This window comes from Lissotriton helveticus, chromosome 7, assembly GCF_964261635.1.
Source record: "Lissotriton helveticus chromosome 7, aLisHel1.1, whole genome shotgun sequence".
In the NCBI taxonomy this organism is placed as follows: Eukaryota; Metazoa; Chordata; class Amphibia; order Caudata; family Salamandridae; genus Lissotriton; species Lissotriton helveticus.
The window spans coordinates 988,604,090-988,627,369 of NC_136068.1; the positions used below are offsets into that span (position 1 = coordinate 988,604,090).

The 23,280-nt window shown below is 41.0% G+C and overlaps 1 protein-coding gene across 1 annotated transcript in view; it reads right to left on the minus strand.

Annotated features, from left to right (window-relative positions):
- Window positions 1-564: 564 nt before the first annotated feature.
- FAT2 (FAT atypical cadherin 2) overlaps window positions 565-23,280 on the minus strand; it is a 201,800-nt gene continuing 179,084 nt past the window's right edge. The window contains exons 22-23 of the mRNA XM_078653414.1: window positions 19,629-20,218; window positions 565-3,760 (exon numbers count right to left, since the gene is read on the minus strand). Coding sequence (XP_078509540.1) covers window positions 3,261-3,760; window positions 19,629-20,218 — 1,090 coding nt within the window. The 3' untranslated portion in view covers window positions 565-3,260. The remainder of the gene's footprint in view (window positions 3,761-19,628; window positions 20,219-23,280) is intronic.

Below are 23,280 nucleotides of genomic sequence, written 5' to 3' on the forward strand. Positions count from 1 at the left end.
AGGGATTCAGTTGTTACTACAGTCGCTGTTGTTACACATATCCTTGGGAAGATAGAAAGGAACAAAACCAATACGCTTTGCAGAGTACGGGAGGCATGGCATGGCATTCCTGTTTTTACTGTGTCGTTTTGCTCGTTCGAGAATTCCATGAAAAATTAAAGCTCGGAAACATATTCTTTCATGCATCTAAACTTACACAATAGCTTAACTTAAGTGGACAGCAAAAGTCATGTCATTGTATGTTCACAGTCTTCATACCCCTTATACACTGAGCTGTCGAATTTGAGAAATTATTCGGAAAATGATTAGTATGTCTAAACTAGAATGCAAAGGCACACTCAACAGTATCAAACGTAGTAAAGTGGCTAGTGGGTGTATTTTAATGAGATGAACTGCCTTAGGATACCGAGACATATTCAATCTTCTGTAGTTACTTCAAAAACATTTTCATTAATCTTGTTTTTAACCACTCATTAGTCATTTGCTAGAAACTACCTATATGGAATGTATTCCATTTGTCACACCTCTCATGCATTTAGAAAAATCACGAGCCACAGGTTGTTAAAATAAAAATTATACTTTATTGCTTTACAAAATGGTTTAGACTCTCATAGAGAAACAATACTTTACAACATACGAGGATATTACAGAATCCTCGTATTAAATACAATTGGTGGATGTGCCGTCCATGCAGAGAGGAAGTGGGTTGCCGGCAGGACTGAAGGAAGCAAAGGAACACACATGAGCAGGCAGTGCTTCTAATGCCGTGCAGAGTAACATATGACAACACATGCATGTTGAGGACCACAATACCCGAGGGCTGCAGTGACAGGGATGGAAGAGCCGAAGCATCCAGAAGAAGGGCACCCTGGGAACGGCCTGACCCCAAAAATTGTAGTTAGGAATTATATCAATTCTGGACACCAATAACTGACCCTTGCCAATGAGCATTCGGGATTTCGATGAATTATTCTTAATTCTGATTGGTGAAATAGAACTTTGCTGTTTTATACCGTTATTGAGCATATTTGTATTTTATAGTTTGGAAATCCCACTCAACTGTGTCCTTAATGTTACCAACATTAATCTAACTCTAATGGTGAATAAAGGATCTCTAGTTAATGGAGTGTGGATGTAGATAATAACTAGGCAAACTGCAAGGCCACCGACTTTGTTCAGGAATTTTAGAGTTAGAGTTAAAATAATTTTTTGAGAAATTTATGATCAGGTCTGAGAGCTGGTGTCACCATAGGATGATAAAGGATTGGAGGAACAACAGGAATGGGTAGTGTTTAAGACAACGGCACTCTTACTCTATGTGATATAATTGGCAAGTAATCTTGAAACTACTTCCGGTCCATCCAAGCATCAATGCTAAATAATTGACGGGTGGTGTGATTCAATCCATGGACACCTGAAACAAGTCCGGTTGCACCATCTATCACAGACGGAGGATATGTCCAGCTCGTGTGCGAAACATTATCCAGTGACTCATTTGTAGCTCTTACAAACACAGCCATGCATAATACTCAGGACATGGGAGTGAGAAAGGAAGTTTAATTGGAAAAGCACTGGAAAAACATTGAAAAAGCAGCACCAAGTGGATTCTATTGAGCTGGTCAGGCAAGGGTTAAGAGGAAAGGGAAAGTGGGGGTGTGACAGGTCTACAAGTCTGATCCCCAGTGCTATCTGCATAGATTATGGAGTGGAAGTTTTGCAGGCTGAACACCTACGCCGATTGGTTGTTCTAGAAAGACAAGTAGAAACAATAAAATCGTTGAAAGTCATGTGAAAAACACAAATTGTCAAAATTACACAAAGTACTGTGGACAAAGCAACATCTAGCAGGCCCTTAACTGCATAGTGTGGTCATGTTATAAACGTTCTTGCACGTAAACTGCATCGAGCTCTGTGTTACTGCAGCAGTGTCACTCGTATAATTAGTATTGCAGTGCTCTTATTACTTAAACAGTCAGTCTTTATAACACTGTAATTCGGCTGCACTCTGGTTGTTATAAAGTAGGTATACATGTGACTGATGTGGTCTAGTTATTGACCTTTAACTAGACCTGTTGCGTGAGCTTTCTCCAATTATGCCGGCAGTGTAGTGCTACTGGAGTGATATCTAGGTTATAGTCTCTACAAGAAAACAAGAGTTCCCTAACAATTGCTCGGCCAGCACAGCTAACACTGGAGTGCTTTCACTGAATGAGCCATCGTACAAAAACACTGAAGCGCTCTGACAGTGGGTGTATCTCACCCTTGGGTGCTCTGTGGTAGTGTCTTCTATGTTGAGGTTCTGCAACTGTCAGATAGTTACAATGTGCGTTTGATCTCCTGCAGCTTTGCTCTTTCCTCTTCTCGTCCTGTGATTCCATCTCGTGAGCATCTCTCCACCATGTTTCTGTTTTTTACATCTCGACTTGAACTTTTTTGCCTTGTGAACATCACGATTCCACACACCCTGCCAATATCTGGCACACGTACACCAATCTCAAGGACGCTTTCTAGCACAGCTTTTTTGGAGCTTAGCCAAGGTTCCAGGGCCAGCCTGGTGGAGGGCCACTTGATACTCCATTTTGGGGACCAATCTTTCAGTCAAGCCTGGACTCCTGAGGCTGAGCGGCTCCTTGTCCTGAGACCAACCGCAGAGATTGGTTCTGGAACAGTCTTTCGTACCTCTTGATCCCGTCTATGTAACAGACATGCTTAACAATCAGTAAACAAATAGTGCCCCTTGCCAGAACCTGTGACCAGATTTTACTGCATGCTTGTAGAAAATGTACTTTGCATTACGCAGTTTCAGTATCTTTTTGTTTAAAGTCTGGTCTTCATCATGCACACACATCTGTAGCATCATGTGAGTAATGTGTAGATACGAGGGTGCAGATTTGCCACCTTTACATCTCACATGGGGATAGGCATGCCAACCTGTTAACAATCATAACAACATACCACAGCAAGGCACTTTTGTGTCCAGATCCAGCTACAGCCAGGAGTCCATTTTACTTGCAATGCTTGGCATTTAACCATTTGCGCTCCTTTGGCAGTACTAATGCTTGGTAATGTGCAAGAGTGTTGGGTAGAGTACCAGGGTGCCAACGTTAAACCTTCAGGGGCCACAACAGGATCAAGGATGATGACGCTCAACATGATTCTTGAGTTTGCCACCATAGTTTAATCCACAGGTGGATTTGGGCTTCTGTTGCACCTTCACTCCAGACTACCTTGTTGAAAAGGTTTCCTCCAGGGACCAGTGGTCAGAAGATAACTTCCTCCGAACTACCATAGTCACTCTCCACCATGTCAGAGTCCTCATAGTTAGGGACCACCAAGGAAAGGGCCCTGAGGGTTGGGCCTGGCCCCTCAACATCAGCATAAGAAGGCTGGGCCACACTCAGGCGCACACTGACCCGCTTGTAGCCGGGGCTGGGTTGATACTGCTTGCCCTCTGGTAGGGGGTAGTAACTGATGGCAGTGTATTCGTTCTGGCATTGGGAGGGTGGCGCCTCCTCTGGTCGAGGGATCATCAGATCTTCCAAGTTTTTATTGCTGTAGAGAGAGGGAAGGGGTGCCCGCTTGTTGGCCTGGTCCAGTGGGAATGGGAAACCGCCATAAAGGTTCACATGTTCAGAGTCCCTGGGAAGAGGAGGAAGTGGTGGAGGAGGAAGGGGCCGGTGTGTGATCTCGTAGCGCTGATACTCTTGAAGTGCAGGAGGTATGTAACTTGGTGGCCAGTACGTCGTTTCGGCAGGATGCACTGGAAGAAAAAAAAAAGCGAGTTACTTTAATGGTACCTTTTCCTTTAACATCCATTTGATCTTATATGCACCCAATTAGTATATAACAGAGGTTCAAGCAGGGGTCTGTGGGTGGCATTAAGATGTAATGTGCAAGCTTGGTGTTGGTCCCAATGGTGGCAAACGTAAGGGCACTGAAGGTTGAATTGTCAAATGTATTTTACAGACAGTGCAGGATGCTAGAAAGGAAAATGCTCTCTGTACAGTTTAGAGTTGCTGCATAGTCCACTGCTTTGAGCAGAAGTACTCGTAGGACATGAATGCCTACTTAGGAGAATATATATGCTTTGGCTGTAGATTCAGAAATGGCCAGGGTAGCTAAGCAGGGAGGGGTCAGATAGAAGAGAGACTAAGATGGTGCAAGCAATGAGGTGGCAATCAGACACTGAGAATGTGTAAGGGCTGCACTGCAGCCTCAGTGATGAGTAATAGAAAACATGAGAGCAGAGTGAGAGGGAGCGCCCTCCGCCGCACAATGATCAAGGAAAGCCCCATTTTACTAAAATATTAGTTTGAGAGAGAGAATCATTGATTGCTCTTCTGATATTGAGTTGTACATTCTGCATCTCCAATAAACCACGTCTTGGTTACCAGTGGATGTTGACCTCGTGTCAAGTCACTCACAAGAATGGTGTGGGAACCGTTTAAACCAACTTGTAGCTGACAGTTCAAAGGTCACCGAGAGACCAGGGACTGGCCAGTGTTGACAAACGTCACTTCCTCCCTACTGGTTCACTCTTCAGAAAAATGTCTGCTAGGTTTGCCCATGAGCGACCTCTCCTCAAGCAGAGGTGGCAAAAATATTTAGAAATTCACCTTTTTGTGAGAACAACTAGATTTTGCTTTCTAGAGCAATACAATGCCTGCTTTAACTGGCTCCAGGCTGGGTCAAGTTTGATTTATTTGTCCCTGGCATTCTGTAGAATATCATTCGCTGGCAGGGATTGCCTTATAGGCAATTAAATCTGAATACAGAACTTCAGCCTTCTTAAAGCTGCTGAAGACATTAAGGCAATAAGAATATACTATTCGGTCTTAGGCGGAAGTGGCTTTCAGACTGTCAATCGTCCTATTGTATTTGCACCGAGCTGTGCTAATGGCGAGAACACGCACTACTTTTGGAATTCTCCTTCCTAATCCTACAGGGGCTTACTTTTTTATTGTGGAAAGTTAAATATTCAGAGTTCCAAATGTTTCCAGCATTTGATGATCACTATACTTTTACGGCACAAAAAGAGATGTGAAATAAGCTTGATTTAGGGTAGACAAGCTCTGTTCAGTTTGTGCGCCTTCAATGTTCGTAAACATGTTTTTCATATGCAGCTGTTCAGAAAAACATACTGCAAACTATCTGTGTGCCACATAGCAGTCAGGGCCAATAGCTGTGCGAGCTGTGAGTCACAGCGCATGGCAGACCTATGGCAGACAGTGTGTGGCAATGACAGACGCCTGACCAGAGCAAAGCACGGTGTACACGCTGTACAGAACCAAAATAGTGGAACGTTGCGCAGTCTTTCAGAAACCTAAATATGATTATAACTTAGAAGAGGGGCAGAGGTCCAAGGAGCACACAGAGCATGCACAGACATCAGTGGCGGCTCCTCCACTATGGCGGAGGAGCGTCATCCCACTACTTTGAGCAGTGCAAAGCACGAAACATAAAATGATAATAACTTTGTGTTATTATCATTTTATTCTTCATGCTGCTTTGCAGGTGGATAGGTGGGCTGCTGCGCCGTGGGAGCAGAGCAGGGGAGGAGTGGTTTGCCCACCCCTAAGTGTGCAATGACTGTTTGGTCGGCCCTCTCGGGCAGGACAAACCAGTCATGCGCACTTTCCCTTTTCTCCATGCAGGCTGCATTACAGCCTGCATGGAGAACATGCCCACCGCTCCAGCCCCTGGCTGAGCGCCGTGCCATGCCGCTCAGACCAATCACAATGCTGCATTGCAGAGCCGTGATTGATCAGGTGAGCCTGGGTGCTTACCAATCACAACACTGCATTGCAGCATTGCGATTGGTCAGTGGGGCCTAGGTGTACTTCCGGTTCAGAGGAGAGCAGAAGTAGAGACGCAAGACCGGTGCAAGGCAACCCCACCGTGCAATTCCCCCTCCCCGCGACTCCCCCCCCACCCCGTCATACCACCCACGAGCCATGCTGGCCTCCACTAACAAAGTTAAGTCAACAAATAAGAGGGGGGACCAGGAGCTTGTTCAGGTCCAGTGTCCGTGCTCCACAAATGACTTTTAAATCATAAGGGACACTGTTCCACTTTGAGGGTGCAATGTGTCACCCAGTCAGTAAAAAGAAAGATTGAGAGTGGAAAAGAAGAAGCGAGGAGGAGGAAAAAGAGAGAGGCAAAAGATCATCCCCAGTATCAAGGATCCAATCCCGAAGGGGAGGGCCAAGTCTTGCCTCTTAGTTGCCCTCACACATCCCAAAGGATGTCATGCTTCATAATCCGGCTTTTGTTTCTCGGCGGGCCGGCGCTGCGATGCCCGATGGTCCCACGAAGGTTCACTTTCACAGAGATCTTTTAAGAGAAAAGCTGTTAAGTGAGTGCTGGTGTGTGTGGTGGATCCGGTGGACAAATTGGTGTGATGCATGCAGGGGTAGATAAATAAAACTACCTGGGGAATCCACTGGTGAACTTTTTAATAGTGTGGTGACCCTGGTAGGCTAAAAAACCAGAAGGCTGGGAGAGGGTAGGTGCTAAAGAGCCGGCACCCGACGCAACCCCAATAGTGTGCCAGCATCCAGCGGAGACTAGCCTTGGGAGGCTGCTCCCTTTTACGTGAGGGTACCTCCTGTGCTTGGGCATATCTACAAGTCGAGATTGCAGACCACACAGTAGGGAAATTAACCCTGCGGTCAATCCCAAGCCACCCCTTACCCATGTGGGATACCATCTCTATTCTGGAACCCCATGTAACGTGCACATCTACCACATAAGTTAGGTCCTGAAGAAACGCCATTGATCGTTCAAACACATAAGGCGTGAAACATGTCGACCTTTTGTTAAGTTACACGGGCACATCAGGCCTTACAGTAACTCACCAACCTTCTGGTTTTTTATCCTACCAGGGGCACCACACTATTAAAAAGTTCACCAGTGGATACCCCTAGGTAGTTTTATTTATCTACCAGTGCACGCACCACACCACTTTGTCCACCGGATCCACCCCACACCTCTGTACTCACCTAACGGCTTTTCTCTTAAAAGATCTCTGTGATAGTGACCCTTCGTGGAACCGTCGGGCATTGCATCGCGGGCCCGACGAGCAGCAAAAGCTTTCATGATGAAGCATGACATCCTTCAGGGTGTGTGGGGGCAACTAAGAGGCCCTCCCCTTCGGGATTGGATCCTTGATACTGGGGATGAACTTTTGCCTCTCTCTTTTTCCTCCTCCTCTCCTCTTCTTTCCTACTCTCAATCTTTCTTTTTACTGACTGGGTGACACATTGCACCCTCAACGTGGAAAAGTGTCCCCTTTGATTTAATTGTGCAAAAACAGAGTACCTTCTCCTGATTGTACCTTATGAGCGGTGTGCCTTACCCCTTTGGGGTGACCACCGACATGCAAAAAGACTGTGCAATATTGTCTAGGTTACCAAATTTACAATGTAGAATATCAAAAACCTTCTGTGCAATGGGGAACCATATATAAATCAAAGACTTATTTCTATTAAAATATTTGTACGTTTATTAATAACATTTTGTTTAAAAGATCATAGTATCGCAATACTGTTACATGAAAAAACACTGTAAAATATACATTCAATTGGTACAAAGCATATTCATAACACATTCATTAAGACAATTCTAAGTTTAAAAACTACTTTTGTAGCTATGTTTACAAAAAGACATATTAATACATGGTAGTGAAATAATATCTTAGTAGGAACAAAACTGTCGACGCGGCGTTTCGGTGCCACTTTTATTCTTGCACCTTCTTCAGGACTCGTTCCCTGTTTGGTCACATCTACAAAAACATATATCATAAAGCATTGCATTAGGTCCCATCTTATAGCATCGCTTTCACTTTCTTAGTACATAACTGATTTCATCCTAGTATTTGGTAACCTTTACATTGATTCGTGCACACCTTTGCTAACGACATTATTAAATGTCCTTCACTGTCTGTTATCATTGTCTATAGGCAGGTTGGCTAATGGGCAGGACAATGGTAGTGAAGTGTATTTTCATTACTCCATCGCTGATGACTGACTCAGGTTTCTTTACTTTCCAGGACAGTCCTGTTACACACCCCTTTCTCGGATTTTTTCAATATACCTGCTTCTTTATTTCTCACGGGTCCATTTATTGTGACCTTGGGGCTAGAGTTAACTTTTCTTTTAATTAACTGGATCTATCCACCCCTCTCCATTTCCTTAACTTACCCAGGTTATATTCCCTGGAGCTTTTTCTCTAGTCATATGAGTCCGTTTAGCATCTGCTCAAATTTTCCATACCCTTTGTTACTATGGAATTTCTATTTTTGGGACGAGATAAAAAAGAGCATATTTTAATTTTTGTTTAGATTTTTCTGTTCAATTCAAAATGGGTTTCTATTACTCCCTTTGTTTAATTACCTTATCATTCGATATTCCTGGTCTTTCCTCAGAATGTATGGAATTTGACCACTTCAGTACTATAAAGCAAAAAAACATGCATTTTTCTATTTTATGTTCAGTTGAGCAACTATTTCAGCATTGATTTACTAATGGGCCTAGAGGTTTCTTACCGGTCCTATTTCCATTTATCTCTTGGTCATAAGGAGGACGCCTCTGGCTTATACAATATTGTAAGAAGGGGATGATACCCAAAGGACTACAGGTTAAGAACGAACCGAGCCTTTTTGTAAAAAACGAGAAATTTTTAGAGACTTGGACGTTCATAGCCAACAGATGCAGCAGAGATTGGCTTTTGTTAATCATTGAAACTGCACAAGCCACCCTTATTATAGAGAAAGTAGAACTAGATGAGATGGAAAGGAAACTTAAAGAGAATACCTCAGTGAAGGATGCTAAACAAAAACTGGAAGAGATCCAAAGGGATCTTGATGGATATAAGGATTACCTAATTAATAAAAAAAGTAATAAGTTTAGGAAAGATCTAAACCAATATAAGCAAGAGCTAGTGTATCCTTACATTCAAAAAGATTATTTTGATAGGCCATGGGAAGATTGGCCAAACAGAGGAAACTGGCAAGCTAACAAACGCCAGGGCCCTAGAAAGGGAGTAACATTCTCCGACACATCGTACACAAATAGTGATTCAGAGAATGATACAACAACAGGGAACCAGCCCGAGACAGAAGGGGACCGACCAAATAAACAAACAAGAGACAGTCTCGCTTTTTTAGACAGGCGGAAAGGAAATCAAACTCAAAATCAAAACCCAACCCCGAGGGGACGGGGGAGGGGGAGAGGAAACTATCAGACCAACCAGGGCCAACAACGTCCCTACATGAAAACGAGGAGCCAAAAAACATGGGATTAGAACATGACAAAAAAGCCCCAATAATAAATTTAGCTAATAGGGACCTGACTAAGGAAGAAATCAGTCTACTAGAAAAGGGACTCGGCTATGCCATAGTAGGACCACCAGATAGATTTACATTATAAAGGGACCTACAGCAGCTAATAAGGAAAATCAGATTACAAAAATGTTTTGAGGGTAAAGAAAGAATGCCTACAGACAACAAATCTGGCTTACGCCCCAAGTCTCTATGGACCCCACTAAGCTCCATGGTAAATAAAAACGTAGACACCTTTGAAAGAGTCATAACAAGAGGACTTGAGGAAATACTGGACCAGAGGATGTGGGTAAAAAATAATCTCACCTTGGAAGAGAAAAAGGCCCTGTGTAACCTAGAAAAAGATGATAAGATTACCATCAAACCCGGTGACAAGGGTGGTAGTATAGTGGTATTAGAAACAAAAGATTATGATGAAAGGATGAACTATCTCTTAGACAACCCTAACCACTATACAAAATCAAATATGACAGAATGGCACGATCTAGGGAAACGGATAAAGAGCCTACTCTTATTAGCAAGAGAAGATGGTGTAATTAATCAAGAGGAATTTAACTTCCTTAATAATGAAAGTCCCACTATTCCAGCCATCTACGGGTTACCCAAAGTGCATAAGGATATCAAAAACCCACCCATGAGACCTATTGTCTCTAGTTTAAACTCCCTCACAGAACCACTTAGCAAATATGTGGATAAATTTATCCAACCGTTGGTTGTAATCCAACCAGCATATATAAAAGACACGACAGAAATGATTAAAAAAGTGGAAGGAATTGAATTCAACCCCTGTACCCAATGGATGGTTACGCTTGATATAGAAGCGCTCTATACAAACATCCCCCAAAATGATACCATCAAAGTAATTAAAAAGTTACTGTTAAATGGGGAAGAAGATCTATCAGAGCCCTCAATCTTTATGATAGAATGTTTAGAACTCATTCTTAAAAATAACATCTTTCTATTTAAAGATAATATGTATAAACAAACCAAGGGGACCAGCATGGGAGCCACCTGTGCTCCGAGTCTGGCGTGTTTATACGTAGCGGATTTTGAGTCAAAACATATCTTTAATCCCATGGCGCCATTTTTTGAAAACATTAAAAAATGGTCCAGGTTCATTGATGATATTTTTTTTATTTGGGAAGGAGAAAGAGAGCAACTAACAGAATTCATCACATGGTTAAACATGGGTGATGAAAACCTAAATTTCACCTCCACGTATAGTAACGAGGAGTGTGATTTTTTGGACATTAAAATAAAAAATGTGGAGGGCGTCCTAACAGTGGAACTTTTTACGAAACCAACGGACCGCAACACAATGCTCCACTTCAATAGCCACCACCCACCTACCCAAAAAAACAATATACCCTTTGGTCAATTCTTAAGGGTTCGGCGAAACTGCACCACCATGAAAGAGTATGATAAACACGCAAATGTCTTGACGAAAAAGTTTGTCGAAAGAGGGTATCCAAAGAAGATGATAAAAAAGGCTTACAAAAGGGCCAAATATTACAATAGAGAGAGTCTATTCGAACCAAAAACCAGACAGAGTAACGAAACAAAACCTATTGCATTTGTGACGAATTTTTCATGCATATCCAATAAATTAAAGAACTGTATCAACAGTAATTGGAAGTTGATAAATGACCAAGGCGAAACACCAATACCAAAACCTATCTTTGCCTTTAGAAGAAATCGCACAATTAGAAATTGTCTAGTTGAAACATATCCCAATAAAAACAAAAGGAATTCAATCAGAACAATAGATGGGTCAACACCAACAGGTAACTTCGCCTGTGGGAACTGTAAAAACTGCTCGTCCATCATATCAGGTCCCAATATAACTTACGGCAAAATTACACACATATATAAAGAACTATTTAATTGCAGAACCAACAATGTCATATATATGATTAATTGTCCTTGTGGCAAAGCATATATAGGAGAAACCCAACGTGAGATCAGGACAAGAATAACTGAACACAAGTCAGCCATCCGTACTAAAAAGATAGCAGCACCACTGGTTGCCCACTGGATAGAGATGGGTCACACAGTGGAGGACGTGCGGTGGTGCGTTTTGGAAACAGTCAGCCTCAATAGAAGAGGTGGAGACTTAACTAAGAAACGGAGACAAAGAGAACAATATTATATGTCCAAATTTAGTTCTTACAAAACAGGCCTTAACAATAAAGAAGAGTGGGAAAAAATACTATAGTACAATTAAGGAGTCAAGTTAGGAGGATGAGGTCCCTTTGTAACCTAAGTGATAAGACTATGAGAGCAGCCCATAGGATAATCAAGAAACAAGTATGGTCGCTAAAGATTATACAATCCAGTGACAGTGGAACCGTCCCTCGTGTCATTAAACATGTAGATAGGACCGTAGGAAAATGTTTGTTTGACATCGAATTATATTAATCATAAAAAAGTTCAGATGCACCTGATAATGTAAATAATAAGGCTGATGAAATAACAGTGAATAGTGACATGATAACACAATTATGAGCCAAAATGTCTCACAATATGTTTATGAAAACCTTGCAGATGTGTAAATAGTAGAATAACATTAAAACGGAATAATTCCGAGTGTCTCACCACCCCTATCCAAGATGGCGCGCAATATTAATGTCAGGGAGATAGAAGACGCGATACGAGCGTACAAGGGCTCGGAAGGCTAAGGGAATTAATATGAGGACCAGAGAGGTGGACAATAAATAGAATTAAACAATCTTTTTTACATTCACAACCATAAGAAGCAGATTCCATGGAATAGAAGGTCCCCTCATCCAAAATGGCGACCGCGCGACAATCACAAAACAACAAGTGATCGTTTCCACCCCAATCCAAGATGGCGCGCACTATTAGTGACAGGGTGGCAGAAGACGCGATATGAGCGCATAAGGGCTGGAAAGACTAAGGCACTCAATAAAAGGACCAGAGAGGTGGACAATAAAAATAATTAAACAATCCTTTTACATCCACAATTATAAGATGCAAAGGGTTTCTCAAGGACAGAAGGTCCCCTCATCCAAAATGGCGACCGCGGGACGATTACTAAACAACTATTGATCGTTCCAAGACACCAGTAGAGACCATATGTAATAAAGGAACTAACACCAGGTGGGCAATCGATTAGAATTCACCAGATAAATATATAGTGACGAAGGGGTGGCAAAACGAATAATTATAAGATTTTCTGAATTTCGCCATAAATCTCGGCGGAATCCCGAAATGGCCCATTAAAACAGAAAACATAGGTTATATTACTTAGAAGGCGGAGATGGCTAGAGTAAGCTCCAATATAAACAGATTTAGTACAAGCCCCTATAGATAATCAAGAACTCGAACCCACTACAAGATGGCGTCCGCAGCGAGGATAACAGACAAATGCACATACCAACAATGGCCAGGTGACACTAATCAGCCAATTACTGAAGGTATAAAAACCAGAGAGGAACCAGTCTGTTTAGATCAAGAAGACTCGGAAGGCAAGGAGGACGCCACGCAGTTCAGCTCCCACCATCAAGTAAGTAGGGAAGGGAACAGTGTGTAGCAGGCAAGAAAATGCTAAGGACAGAGGTCTCTGATAGAGCTTAAAATCATTTGTCTTTTCTCTATAGAGATATAAGCCAAGTCAAAAGGCTATAACATAAAGATTGCCAACTCCAGAGTGGATTGATACACAGAAGAGTGAAGTAAATTAAAAGTAACTCTTGTCACACAGTAAGGTAAGAAGTAAAACAATAATGGAATACACCAGAGTGAGTTTAGTGGAAGGAAAGTGACGCTAATTAAATGATTCCATCCCTAGACGGAGATTGAAGTAGAAAGATCAAAAGGGAGCTTCCAGAGGCGTCCTCCTTATGACCAAGAGATAAATGGAAATAGGACCGGTAAGAAACCTCTAGGCCCATTAGTAAATCAATGCTGAAATAGTTGCTCAACTGAACATAAAATAGAAAAATGCATGTTTTTTTGCTTTATAGTACTGAAGTGGTCAAATTCCATACATTCTGAGGAAAGACCAGGAATATCGAATGATAAGGTAATTAAACAAAGGGAGTAATAGAAACCCATTTTGAATTGAACAGAAAAATCTAAACAAAAATTAAAATATGCTCTTTTTTATCTCGTCCCAAAAATAGAAATTCCATAGTAACAAAGGGTATGGAAAATTTGAGCAGATGCTAAACGGACTCATATGACTAGAGAAAAAGCTCCAGGGAATATAACCTGGGTAAGTTAAGGAAATGGAGAGGGGTGGATAGATCCAGTTAATTAAAAGAAAAGTTAACTCTAGCCCCAAGGTCACAATAAATGGACCCGTGAGAAATAAAGAAGCAGGTATATTGAAAAAATCCGAGAAAGGGGTGTGTAACAGGACTGTCCTGGAAAGTAAAGAAACCTGAGTCAGTCATCAGCGATGGAGTAATGAAAATACACTTCACTACCATTGTCCTGCCCATTAGCCAACCTGCCTATAGACAATGATAACAGACAGTGAAGGACATTTAATAATGTCGTTAGCAAAGGTGTGCACGAATCAATGTAAAGGTTACCAAATACTAGGATGAAATCAGTTATGTACTAAGAAAGTGAAAGCGATGCTATAAGATGGGACCTAATGCAATGCTTTATGATATATGTTTTTGTAGATGTGACCAAACAGGGAACGAGTCCTGAAGAAGGTGCAAGAATAAAAGTGGCACCGAAACGCCGCGTCGACAGTTTTGTTCCTACTAAGATATTATTTCACTACCATGTATTAATATGTCTTTTTGTAAACATAGCTACAAAAGTAGTTTTTAAACTTAGAATTGTCTTAATGAATGTGTTATGAATATGCTTTGTACCAATTGAATGTATATTTTACAGTGTTTTTTCATGTAACAGTATTGCGATACTATGATCTTTTAAACAAAATTTTATTAATAAACGTACAAATATTTTAATAGAAATAAGTCTTTGATTTATATATGGTTCCCCATTGCACAGAAGGTTTTTGATATTCTACATTGTAAATTTGGTAACCTAGACAATATTGCACAGTCTTTTTGCATGTCGGTGGTCACCCCAAAGGGGTAAGGCACACCGCTCATAAGGTACAATCAGGAGAAGGTACTCTGTTTTTGCACAATTGTCAACCCAATCCTTTTCCTGACAGAAAGGGTAGCTCCCTACTCATAACTTTTCTAACCCTTTGATTTAATGTCTTCCACTGACAAACATAAGGATTTACTGTGCCTGCAAAATAACCAAGAGAGATGAGACTTGACTATTATGAGTATGAACTTTGAGCGTGTGATAATTGTCACTTGAGCAAAGGAAAATATAAGAGTATATATTGCTTTTGAGTGTTGCTGGAGTTTCCAACACCATTCCCCTGAGTTAGTAATTATGGGCATCTTTGCGATGCCGCGCAGTCAGACCGCCAAGCGTTATTGTGGCTGTCAGGAGACCGCCTGACAGGCCGTTGGCAGTCCAACTGCCGCATTACAATGGGACCGCCATGATGGCAGTTGGAAACTACTCCATACCACAGCTGTTTGTGCTGCAGCCGTTAAAAAGGGCTGCAGCACAAGCCACCATGGTATCGGGCACCTCCTACACCTTCATGCACAGTGTGTCATGCACCAAATGGTGCATGGCACACAGTATATGAAGGTGTGTGGGGCACCACATGTGCCTCAAGGACCACTTTGCTGTGGCCCACGAGGGATGGGGGCCCTGTTTGGGGCTCCTAAAACCAGTTTCCAACAGCCTTATTATGGCGGTCTATCTGATATGAAAGGGCTGTAAAAAAGGGGTATCATAAACCGGGCAGCAGTGTCTGCCCCGGCACTCTTTCCTGTCGGGACTGCAAATCTGACTGCCAACCCATAGGGATCTGAGATTCTGGGGAATGCGGCGGTCTTCCCTCCGATAGCTTGAGGTCCAACCGCCGGTACTGTAATCCGACGATGGCTCGAAGGGCTGTCTGTCAGTGGGACCGCCACCAACGGCCTGTTTGTGGCAGTCCCACCAATATCAAAATCAGCCCCTATGTCTCAGTGGATTCTGAAATGGCAGGCTTAAACTTAATGCCGGTGCTTCCATGGGAGATTGTCGTTAAGATATTTGGCAACAACGACAAATAAACAATTGCAAGGGGAGGGTGGGATAAACATAGAGGTTTTTGAGGGAAACAGCATGAAATGTTAATTTTAGGGCATATTGTGGGAATGTTGTTAAACACATTTTCCTATCAATATTTTCTCTAAGGGTTGGTTTGGTTTGTTCTTATACTTTTTTCGTAAATATTATTTTATTAAAAAAGAGCCACGGTGTATATTTGTGAAACGTCTTAGTCATTTTAAATAAACTTAAGAGATGGAATTCTAAAATTGGAGTACTAGTGTTTATCAAAATTACAAAAAAAACAAGTCAAGAGGATGAATGTGGCAGTCTATTGGCACCCGTGGCGTTACCCTTGCTACCGCTGGTCTCAGGGCTCATGAAGGCAGCAGCAAGACTTCAAAGTTATTAGCACTCTAAAAGTCCTGTTTATCATCTGTAGTTTTCACCTCTTGACCTGCACCTTACACCACTACAACAAATAGGATGCTATGGAGGGCTTGAGAGTGGAACAAGAGGTCAGTCATAAAGAGTGACAATCTTGCAGGGTGACAATTTATGGACAATTACTTTTAAAATGCAGGAAAGGCGGCAAAATTCAGGATAGGCATTTAGGCGAATAGGTCAATTATATGGACACAGCTGCAGAGGCTAAGCAATCATACAAAAGTAAGTGTAGCGGTCACATGGAATTCAAAATAGGTTTATGGTTTTTTGATTCATATTATAGATAGCAATGATGAGCAATCATTCATAGGTAAATTGACTTATCTAAAGACGGAAAAAAAAAGACAGAGCAGTTTTTTCAGTGACGAAGAGATCTGTCTGTGGACTTAAATCTGACCTTCGACACACCTACAATTCGTAGATCGGATCATACTGCCCCCATTTTTTCCCTGGAGTCATGACATTTTCACAGCTTTTATCAAAAGGGTGCAAAGAAAAAAGAGGGTCCCATAACGGGCATAAAATCCAATGAATTGCATTTTATATAGACTTTTGTATTTCATGTAGAGCGAAAATCATCAGTCGGAATGTTACAACATTTTGGAAGGATTACATATTTTGGTGCGCAGATGATTCTTTGGGGTATTGTAGGTAAGTAGGCAAGTATTTTATATGTTTTAAGTGTTTTTAATTTAGCCATATCTGTGGCCGTGATAGTACTGTGGTACTCCAGAGGTATATAGCAATGACAAGTCATTAGCTGATTGTCTAATGACTGCCTTTACAAAAGTTAAAGGCAGCCATGTTGTTTTCAGTTCGAGTTTCCCTGTGTTCTGCGTTATGCTACTCAATATAAATAAGTATTGTTTGGAATTTTTCCTCATACCTATTACCACTTTTTAAAAATGGTAATTGGTTGGGAAGATTACTTATAAGTTTATATATATTTTTGAAAAATTGGGAGCACTACAGGAGTACCGCGGTAACAGAAAAAAAGGAAAAAAGTGCAAATACACTATAAGTCACTATATTTTAGTGCTCGCCGTATTTTTAAAAAAAATATATAGAAACATATAAATATTTTGATCTACCTATTACCACTTTACTAAAGCGGTAAAAGTTAGGGCAAAAATACCACAGGTAATACTTACCTACATCGGAAGGCATAACACAGGCAACTGTACCTACAATCAGTTAATGACTTGTAATCACTTTGTACTGTGGTACTATTGTGTTATATCCCCACATTTCACTAAAATAACACAACATCTGATATCCCTAACTTTAAATACCTTATAACTTATAAATTAGTTACGCTATGCACCTAACCTACACAAACTTTTCATGTGAGTACTATAATATGTAATCCTGAGACATTTTAACAAAATGCGACTGACGGTTTTCTCAGAACGGAAAATACAAAAGTGTGCATCAAAATACATTGCAATTAAGCATGTTTTGGGACCACCTTTTTTCTCTGAACCCCCTTGACTAAACCACACAAAACGTCTACTCCCTCCACAATGACACAGGTGGAACAAGTATGCTAAATTTTGAGGAGATTCGGCAAACTGGTCCAAAATTATTAAAGGAGAAAATATAAAAAATCCATTGGTCAATAATATATACACATTTATAAACCAAAAAAAGGAACACTTTACTACTCAAATAAAGTGATAATAGGTTGTTAATCGCAATACAACATCATACTTAATTATACGTAACATCTCATCCATAAGTCAGCAAAATGCTGACCGCACAATAATGGAAATTTGTGATAAAAACAATATGGCTGATTTTTACCTTTGATAAAACACAGCCATCAACCTATCACTTTTACCAGTTGTGAGCCCCATGCATCGTGGTATACCATCAATTAAGCACGGTACATCATAGCACAATATAAAACTATGTTTTATATAATGTATACGTTTAGCATTACTTACACTATTAACATATACATCCAGAAAATTTACATGTACATGTTATAATATATATTTTGCAGCTATAAAATTGATGTTTTTTCACACACTTTAACTCTGTTTCCTTTAAATTACACACTCTACTTAATGCCACTCTAATGCATAACATTTAACTTTACAGCACTCCACTGTACTCTATTTAAAGTATGCCACTCCACTTTGACACTCTAGTATACACCACTATATTGTACAGTACATTAGTCCACTCTACTCTACCAGACTCCATTGAAGGCCACTCCAATCTACAACACTATACCCTACTTTGTTATACTACTCATCACTGTCATCTATTACACTTTGTGTATGACAGTTTCTGGACACCGCTACAATGTACTGCTCACAACTGTACACTATTCACTGTACCCAACTATAGTTTATGCTATTCCACTATATGCTATTCGACTATGCCCCACTTGATAATACAGTACTGGACTGTATGCTAGATAAGAAAAATTAGGTAAAATCAATATATATTTATTATCTTCACAGTAGCTATCCCTTAGACACCTCCTCTCTAAGTCAAGGGAACAGCATGCCTTTCTGCTGCCCCATTACATAGCTTTTTTACTTCATTTCCAGAACACCTCCAATTTGTCACAGTAAACAGTAATGGCAGCCATTTCATTTCTAACATTCAACCAATTCAGAGTGTTTGCAAGACTTGTGGGAGCCTCTCGCTCCTGTGATAGCGTGATGGCTCATGGGAAATATGGGCCTCTCAACCCATAACAAGGCTCTATTTTTGATTTTGTGCTCTGGCAGGACGCCTGCGGAACTCTTGTGGGTTCAACTGCAAAGATATGCAATTATTTTTCACCCTTAATATCTCAAAAACTACTGAACTGATTTACATCAAATCTCAAAAAGCACAATCTGTGACCCAAGTTATAGCTTTATGACGATCAGCAGTTTTTGCTAAAACTTTTCTTAAAGAAATCAATGGAAAATGCATGGACATTTTATGTTTTGGGACCCTCCTTTTTTCTCAGCACCCGCTGGATGGATCACCCCAAAACTTTCCAGGAAGGAGCTGAGGTGGATGAATTTTTTTTTAGGAAAGTTTTGTGAAGATTCGTCAGACGGGGTGACAGTTATTAGCAAACCAAAAAGTACTGTCTATAGAAAAACAGACCTAACTACTGGTGACCATCTTCCTGTAGTCTAAGGCAATTCTAGTTACTGAATTAAGGCAGTATCTTTTATTTTATTAAAAAATGCGCATAAGAAGACACCGAAAACAGGCCTTAAAATGAATATACACACTAGAAAACCTTGGCTACCTTCATTATTTTCTCCAGGGAATAAGGCAAATTTAGCTCAGAAAAGCAACAGTGACTGTGCTGACTCGGAATAAAATGTAAAAAAGGTATTTTTTCTTTGACACTTTCTCTTTCCTTTTTCACTTTGATTTCCCTTTCCTTCTCTTTTTTCTTTCCATTTCCTTTTCAAGTTAACATTTTACCTCTTTCACTTTCTCCTCCCTCTTTTCTTTCTTGTTTATGTCTCGGGTGTTCTGGCTGCACAGGAAGAACTGGTAAAAGACAGAGGAATGGAGGGGCCTTTAGCATTATATGTTGAGCCTGGCACTTAGGTCTACATTTTAAATCCTATCTACTTGACTTGCTCTATTGGGAGTGGGGTAATTTCTTATGGAACGGTGTTAACAGTAGACCAATTCAACCTTATTTGAAATGAAGTAATAACAAAAACAGTGATAATGTCCCAATGAGAATAGAGGCACTCACCGAAGTCATCACCTTCCCAAGTGCTCTTCACAAGGGACTCATTGTCGGAGGTCGAAGGTGGAGCTGGTGGGAGGTTGGGAGCGACACTGCACACCACCGTTCCGCGGGCTTTCTGGGTGTTTCCAGAGCCAAAGGATGTGAATTCGGTTGCGTCCAGCTGTTTACGAGAGCCAGCTGCATCCAAGTTGTTCTGCGAGCCAGTCCTTATAAGATTCAACTCAATGGGTGGTCCAGCACCTTGCGTATCAACACCAATATTTTTGGAGAACTCGTTCTTTAGGATAACGTCAGGGTCCTCCTTGGGGACAGGCTTATGGGCCATCTTCCGACGACGAAGGTGCTTTTTCAGGATGAGGAAAGCACCTACCAGGATACCAAGACCCAGGACACCAGCCACAATCTCTGCAATCTCGCGAGGCCCGGTCACCATGCTGTAGCTTCTATTCCCAGGCAACTGCCATACCTCACAGGTCGGGCCCCCATACCCATATGTACAGTTACAGTGTGGGGAGGCATCGCTGTCGCTGTCCTCACAGTGGCCCCCGTTCATGCAAGGAGACTCGGGACACCCTAAGACATCATCCTCACATCTGCAGAGTAAAGGTGGGCAAGGGAGAAAGAGGCGAGAGCACACATTAGCCTTCTGACATCAACACACAGTTAATTGCATTCCATCAATAAATATTCTCAAATTAGCGGGTAGTGAAGAGTTTTCATGATACCGTAGCAAATCAGAAGCTTGCATCATTTACTCAGAATCTTCTCGGATCCTGACACTACATGACTGAAGACCTCCAGCAATAAACACTACAATGCAAAAAGCCTTAAGCTGGTCTTAGCACATATCAACTTCTTCTTATAGGTGGGATGCAGAACCAGCATAAGACAGTGAGACAGAGAATGCATGCCAACAGCATCAAGAAAGGAAACTTGTAAGGTGATTGTGAACAGTGTTCAAGGGAAGAGAAGAAATACATGTAGCACGACAAAAAAGCATTAGCAAAGCCAATAGGTCTCACTAGTGCTTAATTTGAGCCTGGGTTACAGTTGGTGCTCAGCACCACTTGTTTTTGGGACCAACCTTTTTTTACTCATCAAACTTTGACCCAGAGCAAGGGAAAGGAAAACACATGGAAGGTAAGAAATAGGAAGGAAGATAAAGGCACAAAAAAGTGACAAAGGGAGTGTCTGGTGGTGGATGAAAGAGCCATGAACTAGAATCAAGACTACGCAACCTTGATTTTCGTCTCACTCAATATTCAGTAGCACTGGTGGTAGTCTTCTGAGCAAAACTTTGGGCCACAGCACTTATTCTTTTAGATATTAAGCACTGGGGCTTAATCATTTAAACTAATTACTTTGCCAATACTGTGCACCATTAGCAAGAAAAGGAAAGAAAAGCACGACGACGCTTATGCATCATGATGCTGTTAGTGGCTGCATAATTCCATATGTGCATGTATACATTATGAAGCATACTTGCATAAAAATGTTTGCGTGCAATGGCAGAATGATGTGGGTGAGTTTTTTAATCTACCATATCAAGATGGCAGACACAACTTGGAGTGGTAGATTAAAATCAAAAATAAAAATTTTACATGCACAAAAGAATTTTTTATAGCAAATTGCATGCAAGACAGTACCACAAGCTCATGGGATGTTACACAAATAGACAGGGCGATACTAAGGAGGGACTACAAAGTCTAATGATCAATAAAAGGCCACCGTGTACAAAGAACAGGGACAGGAGCCAATTAAATTAAAAAGAGCAGGAAGTAGGCAGAGCTTTATGCACATATCCTGAATACAGCATGTCTCGAAGAGACAATGCAAGCGCTGCCTAGGTAAGACCTAAAAAGTAGTTTCCTGAATGTGAGCAGAAGGAGGATACAAGTCCCATACTGAATTCGTTGGTATCATGATGCTATTTATCGCACCCCATAAATAACCATAGGCCAGGTTATGTTATTTATCCGGTGCAATAAATAGCGCCTATTCGGAGTTTTTGGGGAATAACATGCAGATTTGGTCCTTGACACACCGAAATCCACAAGGTACAGTAAATACTGTGTACTTTGCCACTGTTCAATTTCGACAGGCTTGACCTGTTGAAATATAGAGCGGAATTAGGTATTTAATGCAACAGGTGAATATTGGGTGTGTTAAATAACCACCACCCCCTCAGAATTTCATCCCACTCATAATCAGGGCCAATTACCTTTTTTTGTGTGTGTTTTACAAAGTGAATTAATACTACAGCACACCGCATGCAGGGGAGGATGAGTGCATAGATAGTCCGAGGAAGGCACTCTTTGTTAGGGAGGTGGCTACAGAGGAAAGTGAAGCAGCAGGCGCATACACTGCAGAGGGTATAGGTGACTCCATGACAGAAGAGGTACATAATATTGTCTGTAGGTACAATTGTGGGAAGGTGATTTGTTGATGCTGATACTTTTGGCCAGTTTCACAATGATTTGGGGTATATTACGTTTGATAATTGGGGGAAATTCACGAACATCTGAGGAGTCTTGGTGAATTTTTGGAAACTTGAGGTTTTGTTAAAATTTGACGCTGGGGTGTAAAGGGCTTTAGCTGAGGATTTGCTGACTTTGGGACCACATTACGAATGGGGTATTTTTATTGATCCCTGCTTAAGTGTAGGTTTGTGCTTAGATTGAAATCACAATTTTTTCAGGTAATCACCCCATCCCTGCAATGTTTCCCAGAGTAATTTTGTCAAATCAAACCTGCTGAAATTCACTGAGGGCAAACAGTAGGACAGGCAGATTTTGGTGTGCAAAGCACCAAGTCTAAATGTTATGCCCCATTTTATGGGGCACAGTTTGTAATATTCAATAATGATTGCGCACTTTAAATTCCTGTTCCTGGGTTATCGGTATTAACAGGTGTGATAATTATCACATTTTTACTAGTGCCACTTGCGTTGGTATTTTGGGATGCTTCAGGTTAATATGGGAAAACATTTCTGGTGCTGATTGTTTTGGTATATTGTGTGACAATTTTTCTCTTTTTGATGAACTTCTGATACTTTTTAAAAAATGAGAAGAAGGAGCGAGAGTTGAAATTTCCACTGAGTTCCTTTTTAAAATATGGAGGTAAGCCCAACCTCTAAACATGCCTAAAAATATCATATTTTTATCAATGAACTTGTCCGCATATGCTGTAAAATTGATACATGTTCTCTAATTGTATTGCTCAAAAGAACATTTCGAGGTAGTTAGAACTTTAAAACTCCACTAAACTATTTGTTCTAAGATCCAATTACTTTAAGCAGTAGCAAGCTTATGCACGTTAAAAAAATTATGTCTCAATCCTTTTCTGCAAGATCTATTTGCATTAGAACTACTCTGATTCCATTTACAAGTGTCTCGAAAATGCTGTTACAAAAATGTGCTCAGCCAAAGTGTAACATTTCAATGATTTTTAGGGTGTTTAGATGTTTTTTGGGAAGCCATCAGGATGTTGTGCTGGTGAGATTTCTGGGACCTGGAACAAGAGGTACTACAGCTCCCTCGCCATATCCTGTTCATCCAAGGTTTACATTTTTAGTTTTTATATGTTCAGGATTAAAATCTTACTTTCAGCACCACCCCGACTAGACAATGGTTTCCACTCTTTTGTGTGATGTCGC